Source organism: Pimephales promelas, chromosome 8 (genome assembly GCF_988280905.1).
Source record: "Pimephales promelas chromosome 8, fPimPro1.hap1.1, whole genome shotgun sequence".
In the NCBI taxonomy this organism is placed as follows: Eukaryota; Metazoa; Chordata; class Actinopteri; order Cypriniformes; family Leuciscidae; genus Pimephales; species Pimephales promelas.
The window spans coordinates 2,098,859-2,116,734 of NC_142776.1; the positions used below are offsets into that span (position 1 = coordinate 2,098,859).

A 17,876-nucleotide genomic window follows, 5' to 3' on the forward strand; every position below is an offset into this window, starting at 1 on the left:
TAGAGCAGATAAACATTTACACATCAATCTGACATTTGGCATTGTTTTCTGACCACATTCACTGTTTCATAACAGGTAATAAATAAATCAACTCACCATTACAATGAATCCTTGTGTTTCCTAATGTACATACAGCAAGTAGATGGATGAGAGTGAACTGTATTTATTTTTCAAACTTAAAGGAGTAGTTCACTTTAAAAAAATCTTTTGCGGATAATTTACTCACCCCCATGTCATCCAAGATGTCCATGTCTTTCTTTCTTCAGTCGAAAAGAAATGAAGGTTTTTGATGAAAACATTCCAGGATTTTTCTCCATATAATGGACTTCAATGGGAACCAAACGGTTCAAGGTTCAAATGAGAGTTTCAGTGCAAACTGTTTTAATCAAAAACCTTAATTTCTTTTCGACTGAAGAAAGAAGGACATGGACATCTTGGATGACATGGGGGTGAGTAAATTATCAGCAAAAGTTTTTTTTAAAGTGAACTACAGTACTCCTTTAATTACAAGTTAATGAACTTCATCATTGACCCATATGTTTAAGTAGAATTTGCACATAAAATGTACATTTAAAAAGGTGAAAACGGATGATAAAGTATATCTTACACATTCCTGTTAAGGGCCAGTCCTCAGGCGATGTGTTTTCATGACAGATTTGCTCACACGCCGCCTAGACACTTTCCTACTGGCAGCTCTTCTCCTCAATTTCACAATATCACATAACACACATAATGTATTTGGCATTTTTCACTGGACTTGTAATGTCTCTAACCACCATTCAAACAATTCCTCATTTCCTCCACCTATTAACCCCCGGGTGCTCGTCACATTATTTCAATGAAAGGAATGTAGGCTACTATACTTTAATTCGATAATGTTTTTTATGGGATTTTATAGTACTATTTTATATTTATGCTGTAGTTATTATCCATTTATTCACGTTTTAAGCATAAAATATTCAAGATTTACAAGTTTAAGTTGGAAATGTAATTTTCAGGTCTAAAGCACAGACTCAAAGTTTGATCTTTTGTTTCCCATTTTGCACCAGAGTATTCATAAAGTGTTTGTATTTTATAAGTCTTCATGACATGAACCAGGAAATCCAATTGTTTTGGGTTATATTTTAAAAAGACAGGGCTACGTAGCCTATGTATGAATAAATCATAACAGAAAGTGCATTTATTCTTGTGTTATTATATATGCGGGTTTTCATTGGATAAACATGCAAAAGTTGTCATTTCATTTGATATAGTGCGCGATTGAGTTACATTTATCTTAGATACCTGAAGGTGCAAAAAGAAAACTTCAGACAAAAAACATTGGCTTTTCATTGATTTAAATGATAGTTTGTGTCCCTGGGTTTTAAAAGACATGAAGGGGTGAGTAAATAATGATAAGGTTTTGATTTTGTGGTGAACTATCCTTCGAATGAAGTTAATGTCAATATCCGAGTAGTGAATACTGACCTCTGTTGGTCAAATGGAGAAATTAATCGAAAATTAGAACTAAAGACATCAGGTCAGCTATTTTGTATCTTCATTCATTATCACTTCCCTTTTAAAACATATTATGCTACTTGTATTTAATATAAACGAGCATGTTAGTAATGCGTTTCAAAACCTCCAGCAGGGAAATAACATTCGTGGCACAACCAAATTAATTCCTGCCACAACACACAGATTGCCAATAAAAAAATGATAGTTTAATACTGTTCAAATGGTGCAATTCAATTAAAAAACTCTTAATGTTTATAGTGTTATGTCGTGTAACAGCGGTCAGTCTGCAAACATTGTAGTCAATGTTTTTTTTTTTAAACTGGGACATTAAAGGGATATTTCACTTTGAAATTAATTTTTGATATGTTTTAGTTTACCTCAAGGGCATCCAAGATGTAGGTGTCTTTGTTTCCACGGCATTTTCAATTTTCATCAACTGTCAGTCATACACTGGAGGTGGTCCTCCCTCGGTTCACCTCAAAGAGCATGCACAGAGAAGTCCAAATTAAACATGATTTAATGACTCGTGAATGTAAGTAGGCTACACATTGATGGCCTAAGACACAAAACAAGCGGTTTGTGTGAGAAAACGAACAGTATTTATATAGTTGCCTCTTGTTAACAGCCGTCGAACTGATCTGAATCAGATGTCCAACTGAACCGTCTCCAGACTTTACGCCGGAAGTGATCTCTCGCGTGTACGTCACGCATTGTTTACACGGAGATTTCGGAAGTTTTACCTTTCACTAAACATATTTAGATATATCGAAATCGTCTTCCATTGATATTTCCTGTATATCTAAATATGTTTAGTTTATGTGATTGTACCAATATGTGAAGAGACTTTCAACCAGCATAACAAAAATAAAATCCAGGAGCAAATCACCCACCATTCCGTAAAATGCTTTGTTATTAAAGTAATTATGTCCCTTGAAAGGAGTCACATTCGAGGGTCATTTAAATGACATTTGAAAGTTCGAAACCTTCTGCACTCATCTGAAGATTCATCTGAAAATACATCTGAAGATTCAGGTTTATCCTGAGGGTGTTGCTGGATTCAGAGAACAGACTCTCATGACACAAACACACAATACTATACAGGCATAGCATAACACACAAACATGCGTCATAATTATGAACTCAAGACAATAAATCAACCGTTGAATAGACTTTTTAGACATTGTAAAATACAATTACAAATAACCCAGAGTTGAGGATTACGTAATTCCTTTTAATAGGTTAAATTGATGTCTTCAGAAATTCCTCAAACATGTAATTCCATAAGTAACATTAAAGCAGAACTAAGTACAGAAGATGCATCATTAAAATCACTTCAACATTAGAAAACTGCAGTAGGCTACATCTGTCGAACATTCATGTAAAAGCGCATTTAGAAACAGCTCTATTATAAAACACACACATGTTGAGTTTTCATGTTTTATGGGGACTCTCTATAGACACAATGATTTCTATACTGTACAAACTGTATATTCTCTCCCCATACACTAAACCGACCCGAAACCTACCCATCACACACAACTTTCTGCATTTTGACATTAAAAAAAAAAAAAAAAAACACTAGTTTGTTTTATAAGCTGTTTTCCTCATGGGGACCAAAAATGTCCCCACAAGGAAAAGGATTTCGGATATGAAATCCAGGACTGTCCTCGTTCGATATAGTGTGCAGTTTTCAACAGGACAGTCACTGTGTCTCTGACGGGTGTTTGTTTCCCGCTCTGGTCTTGTTCCTCTCGTGCGGTTGATGATGAACCCGACGGGCCGCGTCTTCCTCATGCTGGATCCTTGATGTCTTCTCTTCTTCTTTCTGCTCATTGATATGAATCTTCTGTTGCACCTGCAGATACGCCTGAACTCTGTACCGCTGGGTTTGGCTTTCACTGAAGTCAATAACTCGACACTCGTACGTCCCCTCGTCGGATCGTTTGACGCTAGATAGACGGAGTTTATGTGAGATGTTGCTGCCAACCACTTTTACCACCTTAAAGCAAATATAAAACATGGTTACTGAACGTTCACATTCTGCTAATTAAGTTTGGGAATTAAAGGGGTTGTATGTAGAGTTCAGAAACCTGTGTTATAGTGACACCGGTGGTCGTTATAGTGAACTGCAGCTCTCACTGCTCATGCTCACATAACGAACAAGAGACCTTAATAAACTCACGGCAAAAGTTGTTTTAATTCTTTGCATATTGCAGTGATATTATCGAACGTGCAGATAACGTCCATGCTGCGATCAACGTTTAGATGAATCTGTTAATATGTGCTGCGCTTTCCTCTTAACAACAAAGTAAACAAGAAAAACGCCACCGGTGAGAAACAGTGGTTCATTAATCGCCTGATCATAGAGATGTGGATGTTTTCAGCAGATCTGAGATTTGACGACAGATGAGCTCATTAATATCACACTGTTAAAGTATATTTGAGACTATAGATTATATATCTGGCTATGTGAGACTATAGTTTTAATGAATCCCTTTTCCTTGCATGCCACATTGACATTACAGAACAGAATGGCTCTTTCATTATCCTGAACATTGTAAGTATTATCGTCATGTGTGAGCGATAGAGAGGCTCTGGGGAGCGTAACCGTCACATGCTTTTGATTTTCCCGGGAAAAACGTCCCGAATTCTTCATAAATCAGTCTACAGGCTTTTATAGACAAACTAGGTCAGGGAAAGTCACGTTTTTAAAGTGTCGCGCATTAGCAATAAAAACGTGATTATATTCTTACATATAGCCCCTTTAAGAAAACGTGAATTGCAGAGAGATGCGATACAATGATCATGTTTATATGAGCACCGATTAATATCTATTGAAGAAACATTTCTTCTCACAAGACATATAATTAATGAATATCAGTCAGGAACACAAAAGCACCACATTACTGTGTAGAATTACTAAAAAAATATTTAAAGAATAGGCAAGAGTGACTAGCATTTTAACATGAGAAGCAAAACGTATTAGCATAACCAATAGCACCGTATAATTTCATAATAAAAACAACATGTAATAAATTACAAAAAAAATCCATATGGAAACCTGAACATTAAGTCAAATTAAGAGAAATTTCTAAATGCAAAACTCACACTTATTTTATTCGCCCCCATTGGTGTGTTTTCCAGTGGAATCACCTGTAGACACATCAAAACCAAAGTGAAGACTAATTATCTGGACAAATTGTGTCCAACTCTGTCTCAGGACATATGGCGTATGGTTTGTAAAATTGGCACATGATTAAAAAAAAATAGGGCTGTCAAACGATTAATCTCGATTAATCGCATCCAAAATAAAAGTTTGTATTTACATAATATATGTGGGTGCACTGTGTATAATTATTTTGTATGTATGTGTGTATGTATGTATGTATGTGTGTGTATATATATATATATATACACATGCATGTATATTTAAGAAAAAAATATTATTTATATATAAAATATTTATATTTATAAATAATATAAATTATATATAAATCTATATGCAGTATATACATGAAAAGAAATTAAGAAATTCTTAAATATATACAAACATGTGTGTGTATTTATATATATGTATAAAATAATTATACACAGTGCACCCACATACTGTATATTATGTAAACACAAACTTTTATTTTGGATGCGATTAATCGCGATGAATCGCTTGACAGCCAAAAAAACAAAACAAAAAAAACATAGCAACATATATTGGTTAAAACTCTCCGATGCTTTTTAGAAATATTTTGAATAAAATCTAATTATATTTATTAATGTAATTTCTCCACCATCTTGGAATACCAAGGTGTGAATGGTCCAAAAATCATAATACGCGTACACTGGCTGCTTGGTAAAATAAAAAATCTATAGTTATATTTATAACAATGTTGGGTAGAGTTTACAAAGCATTCAAAACTGTGTTACAGTGCAATTTTTAATCAAACAAACTGCTTGATAGTCTACCAAATCTTTAACTGAACGTAAAAACATTAGAACAACTCAAAGGTGAGTTTGGGCTTTCCTGATTGGCTGTGGACGCGTGTGGCTCCGCCCAGTCTCTGCTGTGTCTGGTGTACCACCACTGGATCTCCAGAGAGGAGGAGGATGAAGAAGATCCTCTGAAGGAGCACGACATCTCCACATCATCTCCAGGCTGAGACACCACGTCACGAGGAACCTCGGTGAAAAGAGCTGAAGAGAACGACATACACACACCATCATTCCTCATCCTGCTCTCTATAGATATAACCACACCGCTTCTGCGGATCTCTTCACAGATACTCTCAGTCGTGTGTGTGTGTGTGTGTGTGTGTGCCTAAAGGTCTGACAGTCCAACGCTCATAAAATATTCATTGCAAACAGGACTGGAGATAATTAAGCAGATACATTCGAGGACAAACAATATAATTCATTAGTGTAAAACACACACACACACACACACACACACACACAGTCTGATGGCCTAAGGGGACTTATAATGACTCTGCCGTTCTCCACGTCTTCATTCAATTCTGCTATTTGTTTCTCACTGGACTGTTGTTCAAGTCTTTCAAATAAGTGAATATTAATTGATAAGCTTCCCCTATAATCAATCTTTTTTTTTCTGAAAAGGCAATAAAAGTTGTAAACTGCAGTGAATTGTATATATAGGTACGTTTTGGGTGTTTTGCAAAAACATACGTAGATGCGAAAAATAAAATAAATAATTAAAAGAGTAGTTCACTTTAAAAAAAACTTTCAAAGATCCAAGATGTCCATGTCTTTCTTTCTTCAGTCGAAAAGAAATTAAGGTTTTTGATGAAAACATTCCAGGATTTTTCTACATATAATGGACTTCAATGGGGTCCAAACGGTTCAAGGTCCAAAAGACAGTTTCAGTGCAAACTGTTCAAAGAGCTTTAAATGATTCCAGATGATGAATAAGGGTCTTATCTAGGACCTTTCGAGTCATGACTCGAAAAAAGATTCGTTCATTTTGATAAACGAGTTCGAACAGGAGAGTCATTAACGCTCATCACAGAACAGACCAAAGCGACCATTTGAGCTTATAAAACAAAATTTTTTATTTATTTTTTAAATTATCGATCACTTCGCTTGATAAGACCCTTATTCATCGTCTGGTGTCGTTTAAAGCCCTTTGAACAGTTTGCAGTTTGCACTGAAACTCTCATTTGAACCGTTTGGACCCCATTGAAGTCCATTATATGGAGAAAAATGCTGGAATGTTTTCATCAAAAACCTTAATTTCTTTTCGACTGAAGAAAGAAAGACATGGACATCTTGGATGACATGGGGGCGAGTAAATTATCAGCAAAAGTGAACTACTCCTTTAAGGAATAACAATTGCAGATAATTATATTATTAAATATTAGCCACATGCAAACCCCAAGATGTTGTGCACAGAAGACATTTTTTCCCATATTAATTATTTCTGTGTTAAAACTACTTTCATGCACCACGGTTTAGGCATAATTGCTTAGAAATGATAGGGGACGTTCTTCACTATGGCATTAAAAAACTTTGAAGATCTTTGATATTCTGGTAATTTGCAGCGATCTGAAACTATTGCACTCAAACCTGCAGGATATCACAACATTTTGAGTCTGTGCAACATTAGTTACACACACACACAAACATCTTTTCCCTTTGCGTCTTTGTAATTACTCCCTGATTTCTGCTCTTTGTCTCTATAATGAGAACGTACAGTGTGACCATCTGTTGTCTGTGTTTGGAGAGAGACAGACAGTTTCTCTGCTCATTAATATGCACAGTCTCTATCCGGTTGGTATAAAGGTTATTATCCCGAGTCTAAGATGGTGCAGCGTTACAGTATGAGAGCTGATCTGACCAGTGCGAACAATGAAAAAGCTGTATATGCTCATCAGACCCACAGCATTTACAGGATCAGCTGTGGCAGAAGTTACAGTCATCGCTCTTTTAGATAAGCTTATTTTATAAGCACTGCACATCTGCACACTGCTTTTTTCATTTACCTTTTTGTCACTTAAATGGGATTTATGAATTTGCAAGTGAAAATATGTATTTTTCAACTGTAGCTCGAGTCGTTTCCTAAAAAAAAGAACATATTTTTTATATATATATAAAAAAAATATATTTTCAAGATTTGTTATCACAACATTTTTTTCTTTTGTCAAATCAACTTAAATAATTAATTTAGTTGCAATAACTTATTATTTTGAGTTTCTGATGATTAAATTAATCTCCTTCATTGTATTAACTCACTTTTTCCAGTTCAATCAACTTAAAATTTTATGGCAACCAGGTTACTTACTTTTTTAAGTTCAACCAACAAAATTTTTTTACAGTGTATAATCTAGATAACTAATAAATTGTATACAACAAATAGTTTTGGCTCTGTGAAAAATTGCTTTTGTTCCTCTAGACTAGGATAAAAGCATTTGATACATGCATTAATGTAAATATTGAAATATAGCATGATATTTTTTGAATATTTAAGTTATATTACATGAGGAATAACAGCATGCTTGTAATGCTTTAGAAATCCTCTTGCCCTGACAGATTGCGTCGGATCATGGTGACGTTTTTCCATGGAAATGCACACATTTAATTGACTGTGTTTAATTGCATATAGCTCAATCAAATCAAGTTAATTACGCATTCAATAATTGTTATTTTTCATTAATTCAGTGAAATTAATTACTTAATATTACAGGCTACATTTTTCTGCGTTAAATGCATAATTGCTCTCTAACCCAAAGGCAGAATACTTTTTATTTGTGCATGCTTTATTTCTCACCGTCTTTGATAAATTAAGAAATAAGGTACAAGAGGTCTTGCAATGTTGTGAGGAGTCCCAGTTAGTCTGTACATTGGCCAATCAGAATTACCATGGACTAAAACTCATTTGGGCCGTGTCTGAAACCTGCAGCCTTGCTGACCAGTCGGTCAATGACTTAATACCTATTAAGCTTCAAAAACTGGCGACAAAGGCATATTTAAACTATGTATGGCGATGTTTTCCAGATTTCAGATACAGCCAGCTTTAAAAACCTCATCTTAGCCATCATGGCTTTTACTGCAGCAGTGAATGGCATGCAATGTTACAATAGATCACTCTACCACAGAGAAGTAAGCATTTGCCTCCTCGCCTCAACACTGGGTTCAGCGGTTTAATCTCAGCTGGAGGAAGACCACGGAGGTCAGATGAAGACAGACCGCATAGGTCACAAAACCCCCACTAGTCATTATTAAACCGGCTCATGCTGACCTGACAAATGGAGACAAATCACAGCTGAACATGATATGGCAAAATCTGTGCAGAAAATGCTCCCATGTTTCAATATACCAGCTTTAAAGGTGCATTGCGCAACATTTCATGTTAAAAATAGCAGTTTTTTGAACCCATACATGCTTAAACAATCACCTGATGGGCTGAATGAGCCCTTCTCTGATCACTGCGATCGCCTCTATAATCCTGTACGGTAAAATAAATAAGAGGGATTCGGGACGGAGTTGTGACGTCATGTGCGTTCACGCTCGCCTAGCTGTTTGTGTATTCGCCGCCATTCTCCGTATCAGCGAAGACAACTCGAGCGACACAACTTTAGTCAACTTTCCACAAAAGTAGAAGGTGGATTCAAAGAGACCGGCTTGTAGTTCATTCCAAACTCCAACGCAAACTCCACGAAGACAAAGAAAATAAAACGTTTGTCTAGCGCCAGGCGTCGGAATAAGACGAGAGTCGACATCGGGAAGCTTTCAACAAATGGAGAGATCTCCGGTCGGCTCTAGGGCTCAAACGGGTCAAAGTAATAACTTATTATTGTTCATGATCGTGTTTCTATAATAATGCAATCATAGGTGGATACATTAAACAGTTCAACATGGAGATAGATGGAAACAAAGTACCGCCGTTTTCCCCTCACGCACACATAAGTGTGTAATTTACTCAAATGCCTTTCCTTTCATATATTTAAAATAACTTGCAGATTTATAACTTTATTACCTCATTATGACTGTAACAAAAGATATGTACGGCTGATGCTCCTTTGGTGATGAACAGCTCGTGCAAGTGTGTGTGTGTGTGTGGTCCATGAGCGCGCAACACCTCTGGTTGCAGTTTTGCTTGTCACCAGAGGGGGCATAGTTCTGCAAAAACTCACAGACTTGCGCAATGCACCTTTAAAATGGAATATTAATATTAAATATTCCAATTAGGAACATTTGTTCATGTTTGTCTGAGTGCTGCACTAACTTCTGCAATGATAAACTGGCCATTTATTCAGACAGCGGCGTATTTTTTTTCTTTCTCTAATTAAAATGGTTTAAATGTTAGTCACCTTATGTTTTTCAATATACTCAATACAGCTTTAGAGAAGGCTAACATGATGGAAAACATATGCAACTAACAAAAGCCAGTTTCAGAAGGACATCATCATACAGGAAATATTTTTTGAAGTAAGTAAGGTCAAACGATTTGATGAATTCTGTGATGTTTTGTGTTAGTCTGCTACGGTTGCTCTTTTAAAGCAGAACATGAGAGTGAATTTTCACAGAACTTTATGACAGATCGTTCACTGAAACACAAGACCATAGACTTGAGGACTAACTTTAACTTTTCAATTAAATTTTAAAAGCACAGATCCACTCTGTGCTTTTGTGAATCTGTGACACTAACGTGAAACCAGACTTTATTCGCCCCAATGGAAAGCATATTTACACTGCCTGAGTCGTTCCCTATCCCCTATATAGTGCACTATGTGCCTTTCGAAAATTATAAAAGTGAGAAAAAGTGATTTCAGCCACAGCTTCAGTGTCTATTTATAATGTAGGGGCGGAGCTTCAGATTCTAGAGAGCATTTGATTGGACAGAAAATTTGATGAGAAGCCAAAGTGCAAAGTGATGTCATCATTGGTCCATATTGGCAAGAGTGAGAGAGAGTACATTTTTTAATGATCTTCCAAATGTAAATTTTGTCATTGTTTTGGAGCACACTAGCTTACAGATAACAATAAAGCTAACATATACTAAAAGCTGAAAACATCAGTTTGATTTCATGGGGACTTTAAGCATCAATTCAATGTCAAGACACTAGCTGTCGGAAAAAGGAAAACTGGGAATTGTTTGCTCATGCTCATGATGTCACAACATTAGTGTCAGAGGAAGGCTGGGAAAAGAAGAACATGCAAAACCCCTTTATTTTCTGTCCAGCTGGTTACATCCTTGCAGGACCGCAATTCAGTAATGTCTGGATTAAATTTGACTAAACTGAATGGGTCGTAATTATGTTAATGTCTGTAATTGAAATTATAGATCAAAAATATAGGTTGAATATTTGTCGTCTCCACTGTTGATGTATGTTGCCAATGGACCCTGCCATTAATAGGATCTTTTAAACATAATAAATATAAATTAGCAATGTTGCTTTAATCCGGCTTGTTTGCATTTTCTATTTTAAAAATGTTTATTAACATGCATTGTACAAAACAATTATGAAACAGCAAACATGTCAAAGAAAACACACAACAAATGTTTAACCATTGTTTTTAACACCATTTAAAAAAAATAATAATTCATATAACTGTCTCGGAAAATATTCAAAACTGTCATGAGAGCACAGATCAAACTTTCATAATTTACAGTAGCGTAGTTGGCAGGGTGGGTTTGTTAATTTGATATAGCCAACAAAAATTACAATAATGTGATTTTAATTTTGAGGAGATGATTTACAAAAATAATTCTATTTCAGGCAGTGTTAGGTGTTACAATCAAACAAAGCACTGCTAGAAAAAGTAAATAGAATTTAAAAAAAATCAATAATAACTATTTTATAATTAGGCTAGTCATATTTTGACAATTTCCCAGTACTATGCTTGATTTGGTTTAAGTTTAAACTGGTGGTTCATGACCGATTTCAGCTAATATCATCCATCATAAAACATATTTTCTTTCCTAAGGAACTTTAAATCAGCAGGTTATAACTTTCAAAAACAATGGTTTCCAATCTATGTTGAGTTATGCATAAAATCAACAAAACTTCCTAAGCTGTCTATCCAGACAGGATATATTTTCGTTATGAATCAGTTCGCGCATGTAGGCTATGATGCCCAGAAACGCAATATCGGTGGACAGCTAATTTGAGACACATCCACACTCAATACCGTTTCGTTCCCGCTCCTCGCGCCTACCGTTTCCAGATACGTGGTTGTCCACCGCCAAATTCGCGCTGATTTGGGCATAAATTCCCACCGAGTGTAAAATCCACAGCATCTCTCCAAACGAGCCCATGTCTGCTCTGCACTCATCAGATCTTCCAGCAGTGAACCGGCAGCTGAGCGCGCGCGTCGGTCGCGTGGGCGTCGCAGTCCCGGAGCGCGGAGGAACACACGCGGAGGAGGTGCGCGTGTATGTGATGAGGTCAGGTGACTTATCAATTAGGCGGAGGGATATAAACCGCACTATCAGGTATGAGACCGATGAGGTCAACAATTTGACAATGTTATTGTTATATAATCATCTACAGTTTTTGAGCAGCCTTCACATTGATATACTGGTGTTTTATAATCTTACAGACTCTTCAACCATATCTAGCAGGTTCATGAATATTAAAGATAGCTGTGAGGACAGAGGAAATGGAACAACGTGCACTGTAGGGTTACTTATTTTTTTACAGTAACGTTTCTGTAATTTAATTTACAGAATTTTACTGTATTCTCTAAAATTGCTGAATATGTTTTTGCCAACATGGAGAAGATGTTTAACGTGCAAATGAAGAGGGTAAGATCACTTCTTGATGGTTGCAGATCCCAAACTCTAAACAAAAACCCTAGAAATGAGAGGAACAGTACACAAAAAGACAAAAAGTCTTGTTTTATGTATCAAATAGCCTATGATTTAATGCACAGATGCACTCTCAATAGTAATAAAACATAAAAACATTCGCTCAGTTGTCTGTTGAATGTTTTCTTAACAAGTTTTTAGTTGCTTGAAAATTGCTGTCTCTGAACTTTTCAATCAGCGATGTTTGCTTTTAAAAGCAGAGTTTTATTGCAGATGGATTTTCTCTTGCTGTGAAGGACAAGGCCAACACTTTAGCATCTGCTAACCGTGTTAAATGAGGTCAAGAGTCTTCATAGTAAGCTGTGGAAAACATGACTTGCTGCTCAAATAGCCTGCAGAATATATGTTTTCTGAAAGCTAATCTTTTGACTGCTTTATTGGGCCTTGATGCCGTTGGCTTTCGAGCCGAGAACCCATGCCTGCATGAGCGGCGGCGGCTGATGTGACATTTTATTTTGGCCTCAGCACTTAATTGATCAATAGAATTGATTGCCCTGTGAGACTGAGTTAATGAGTTAGTGATTAGATGGCAATGAAAAGGTTCAGGCGCCCACTGATGCTTCGGCAAGAGCTCATGCTGACAGGCTTAAGATGGAAATAACCTCGAAACAAACAAACAAAAACAAAAATAGCATTTTAAAATGTCTGATTGAACAAAGAGCTTTTCAAAAGTTTGCACAATTTGTCTGAAGGAGTCATTGCTAATTTTTGCATGTGGCTGAAGCAAACGTAATGTTTTAAAAATGCATAGAACAAAGAAACAACTCCACTATGGGTGTGCAATTATCTTCCTGAAGGTTACAGACTTTTAGCTTGTGATATTAGCTACTTTAAACCTTGTATGAATGTGGACAACAGCATTTGATGTCATGCTCTTTTGTTTTTAACATTTGTACATAAATTCAAAGTATTATATGATCATATATTAGTATTAGGGCTGTGCAAAAATTAATTGCGATTAATCGCATCCAAAATAAAAGTCTGTGTTTACATAATATATTTGTGTGTGCTGCATATAATTATTTTGTATATATAAATACACACACATGCATGTATATATTTAAGAAAATGTTTTATTTATATATAAAATATTTATATTTATAGAATATGTATTTATGTACATATACAGAATTTAAGCGCAAATAATTCTTAAATATATACATGCATGTGTGTGTATTTATATATACAAAATAACAGCACACACAAATATATTATGTAAACACAGACTTTTATTTTGGATGCGATTAATCGCAATTAATTTTTGCACAGCCCTAATTATATCACAGTTTTACATTTACATTTTTAGTAATTTCTTTATGTGCTTTTGTCATTTTATTGGACTTTGCGCTTTTCTTTAAATATTTCCATTTAGGTTTAGTTCATTTTTTATTTCAGTTTTAGTTTTAATTTATTTTCAGTTAATAATTTAAGTGCCAATGCAACATTTTTTAGTTTCACTTTTCAACTGATATTTCATTTTTATATTTTTTTTGGCTTTATTTAAATGAACGGAAATAGTTTTAAAGATTCAGTTACTAAAAATAACCCTTCTGCACACCATGCAATGTTGAGATGTGTGTTCTTTGTATCCAGACAATCACAAGAGGTCCGTTACAAGCACAAAACTTTCTGCTTGAACATTGTACTTATGTTGAGAAACACACGGCTGTGCCGTCGATGTGTTTCAGGATGAGTGATGGCAGAGCTGGTGTGGTGTTTCACTTCTCTCTCCTCTCTTCTCTCTGCTCCTGAAAGCCACGGATGTCTTTTCATAAGTGCCAGCTGTGAGATGCCAAAACCTAGAAATGGCCAATAACAACAGATGCAAAAATGACAGAAAGAGAGAGTGAGGAGAAGTGAGGCATGAATCAAAAACTGAAACGCTCGTTCCTGTCCTGCAGTTCCATATGAACTCCTTCTGATTAAAATGAATCACTGTAAAAAATGGCTGTGAAATCTACAGTAGATTTCATAGTAACATTATATAAGATTTTTACATTAGAATATTGTAACATTTACAGTAAGACCTTAAAAATCACAGTATTAAAGTTGAAATCACAGTATAGTCAAAGCATTACTGTATAAAGAAATCACAATTTAGCTACTATAGTACTGTAAATAGTAGTAAACTACTGTAATTTTCCTTTTTTTAAATCATGTGTTTCTTTGTACCCCTTTCACATGGACAGCCCCAGATTATTGTTCAGAATTCATTACCGGAATGTGATATGAATGCTCGATGGTGAACTTAAAGTTAAAGTTTAATATTAATAAATTAAAATGTGTTATGTAACTTTTGTATGGATGGAACAGAAAAACTATTCATTCACAGTAACTTACTGGCTAATTGTTGCCAGTAAGTTACTGTAAATTTTACAGTAAATTTTGCTTGTGATGTAATTTAAGGAAATATTACAAAAACTATATCCGACTTTCAAAAATCTGCTCTGAAAGCGCTTTACTGATGTTTATGAAGAGCGGAAGTTGAGATGAAGTTTGTTTTGCACATTTCAATCATCTTTTGAAAAGTTGGCATACCAGTTTTAGTATTTTAATTCCTTGCAATGACTGCATTACTTCCTTTTTATGTTTTGCATTTTATGCAATGTATATATTTGGGTTGAATTTCCAACAATTAGAAAAATGATAGCTATGAGAAAAAAATATGTTAAAAAAAACAGAAGTAGTATTTAAAACACAATGCAATGATTAATTCAAAATACTGGGAAAACACCTGTGAAAAATACTTTCACAATAAATTAGGCCGAAAACACAAACCATATGAACCATACAACACCTTTTTTGCTTTATTAAAATATAATAATTAATATACAAATTAGGCAATAATTAATCTGAGGCTTGCTTTGTGACTCCTGAACTTTCCAACATACATCACAGAATTCATCAAACCTATTGCTAATACATGAGTCCTGCATAAATGTACATGGCATGGAGTGTGTGTGTGTGTGGTCGGTTTTCTAGTATTTTCCTAATAGTTCTGCTTTTATGCCAGCTCCATAACTGTATACGACAGCTGGGATTTCAGTGGCACAGTAATTGCCCTTGAGAGGCTGAGAATGACACATACATCTCGATTTCTCTTTCACATCTTACATAAAAGAGCATTTTAGAGCGAGAAAAACTGGATGGAAAATGCTTGCAAGAAGTGTTTGTGCTGGCTGCATCTCTCATTATGGCAGTCCATAACAAACATTACAGTACAGAAACAAATTGCAACATCGGAGCATAATGCAACCCACATCACTTTTGGATTTGATATGACTTTTCATCTTTCATAGTCCTAGATGCAAAACATAAAGCATGTGTTAATCAATGAGAAACACACATGCACACTCAAAACATTCCCGATGGGAAAGAGAGCCAATAGAGAGTACAATAATAAAGAGAAAGGGTCTGAGGCATTGAGAGCAGACCGTGGCTTCATTAGCCGGTGTATTTGGCAGCACTAATGGAGACAAATGTGCCAGCAGAGGCGATAGAAACAGAAATACTTCATTCTAAAAACACAAGCTGCAAACATCCCAGACAACTATGAGTGAATGATCATGTGTCTCTGTGACATCTCATGCACAGTTTGTTACTGAAATGAGGAAAAAGACACAATCCATATGCTTGTTTCAAAGCTTGAATAACGGAGCTACTGAAACAATGGGCTACAATGGGTACAATAACTGCCATCAATTATTAAAGGGGTCATGAACTGGCTTTTTAAATTTATTATATTGTTGTCTGAGGTCAACTTATGACGTTCGCTTGGTTTTTGCATTCAAAAACATCAAAATGAATAAGTAATAGGCTATTTTCTACACAAGTTTTGAGCCTAGCTGAAAAACGCTGGGTTTTTATGGGCGTCTCGCACTGAAGACTTGGAAGTAAACGCCCACAGCTGTGATTGGATAACAGTTTTGCATATTATAATGAGTTTCGACTCACCCGTCGGTGTACGTGGGGGAAATTGTTTTGAAAACGTCCAATGTTTTAAAATGGCAACCGGAATGATTCGCCCACACATGTTCGACCCAGAGTCCGTGTGTTGCACAATTCCTGTCAGATCCAATATAGACGGCACAGCACCATCGCTCTGCAAATCCAGTCTACAAAACAATCCTCAGTGAAATGAAGCGAACAGACGGACGATGTTTTACCTCTTCAACGACGTTTTCAGTTCTGAAACTTACAGGGTATTCTTATATGACCTCTTAGATGTCAAAAGCTCAAGGAAAATTTGATTTCTCAGTTCATCACTCCTTTAAATATTTGAAAGGGATTGACCAACGAAAATGATTTTGAATGAAGTCTAATACATCTCACGCAAACTGACCCATTTTAAATTTAAAAAATGCAATAAGTATTAATTTAACAACATTAAATGTAACATAATACCCTAATGTACAAAACTGATTAGAAAAAAAAACTAAGAAAATTATGAAGAAAAGTTTAAATCCATTAAATGTGAAGTGTCACGCAGGGAATTGTGGGATTGTCAATTTACATTTTTTCACTGTAAATTATACAATGACTTGTTCTTTTTCACTTCCAAAAACTGTAAATTTAACAGTATTTTATAGCAAAATTACATTAAATGTACCATATACTAGTATAGAGTTATCTACAGTTATTTACCGTATATAGTGAGTGAGGAAACTTTCTGTTAACCAATTAACAGTTTTTCACTGTAGCATTTTCACAGTCTTTTACTGTTAAAATCACAATCATTTTTTTCTGTATTTTTCTGTATTCGTGACATGCTTCTCCTCAATTCCCACCGATAGCATTGTATTGTCTTCGATCCGTCCAAAATAAAACTATCATGATGTTTCTGTAAATTCTTAATAAACAATATCCTCTGACATAAATGAACTGAACATCTATGCGGGTTTCGAGAGATTCTTCTTCTTTGCTCTGAACCTCTGCAGGTCGTAACATCTTGGGTCATGATTTTATTTATTGTCTCCAATTTGTGTTTCAGCCTTGGATGTGTCTGTGGGGAAATAAACACTGCTTTAACGCTTAAGATGATGGAAAACAGAACGATGCATGGCTTATTTGACAACTGTGAGACCAACAGTGGGTCAATAAAGAAGTTCTCAGATTAGCTGACAACAATAGCATGCTGCCTCCCCAATAGAGAGAGAGAGAGAGTTCAGTTTCTTATGAAAAACCAATAGATGTCATGTGTGGCATCATCTCAATAAAACAGGTTTCCTAAACAGACCAAACTAACATTGGTTGTGTGAATGTTTGGCTGGTCATGGTCATCGACAGTGTTGCAGCATAAAGATCCACTTTTTTATAACAATCATTAAATATTAATAACGTTTTTGAATCAAATGCTTTTACAACACAAAGTTGGTGAGAAAGGTTTTCGGTAAAACTTTATGTTACATGTACATAAATTAAATAATTACATGCAACTAACCCTCAACCAAACCCTAACCCTATAGTAACCTAATATTATTCAGTACTTAAATATAGAATTATGCTTTAACTATGACACCTTAAAATAAAAGTACACTCTAATAAATGCTGGGTTGTTTCA

At 35.4% G+C, this 17,876-nt stretch overlaps 1 protein-coding gene across 2 annotated transcripts; it reads right to left on the minus strand.

The window, feature by feature from the left end:
* Window positions 1-2,707: 2,707 nt before the first annotated feature.
* On the minus strand, window positions 2,708-11,892 carry vstm2lb (V-set and transmembrane domain containing 2 like b). 2 transcript variants are annotated; one of them, XM_089133704.1, is made up of 4 exons: window positions 11,638-11,892; window positions 5,515-5,685; window positions 4,606-4,649; window positions 2,708-3,496 (listed from the first exon to the last, which is right to left on the minus strand). In XM_089133704.1, the coding sequence occupies exons 1-4, from the start codon at window positions 11,762-11,764 to the stop codon at window positions 3,200-3,202; spliced, it is 639 nt and encodes a 212-aa protein (XP_088989830.1). In that variant the 5' UTR covers window positions 11,765-11,892; the 3' UTR covers window positions 2,708-3,199. The 2 variants fall into 2 exon arrangements, with proteins under 2 accessions (XP_088989830.1, XP_088989831.1); XM_089133705.1 differs by having other exon boundaries at window positions 11,665-11,887.
* Between the last annotated feature and the right edge of the window lie 5,984 nt (window positions 11,893-17,876).

What these genes read in the sequence shown, in the direction of transcription:
- vstm2lb (XM_089133704.1), bottom strand. Translation starts at nt 11,764, where the DNA reads ATGGGCTCGTTTGGAGAGATGCTGTGGATTTTACACTCGGTGGGAATT. An exon ending in CGCGTCCACAGCCAATCAGG is followed by an intron (nt 4,650 to 5,514) that starts AAAGCCCAAACT and finishes TGTGTCTACAGG; the next exon opens with TGATTCCACTGGAAAACACA. An exon ending in TGGGGGCGAATAAAATAAGT is followed by an intron (nt 3,497 to 4,605) that starts GTGAGTTTTGCA and finishes ATTTGCTTTAAG; the next exon opens with GTGGTAAAAGTGGTTGGCAG.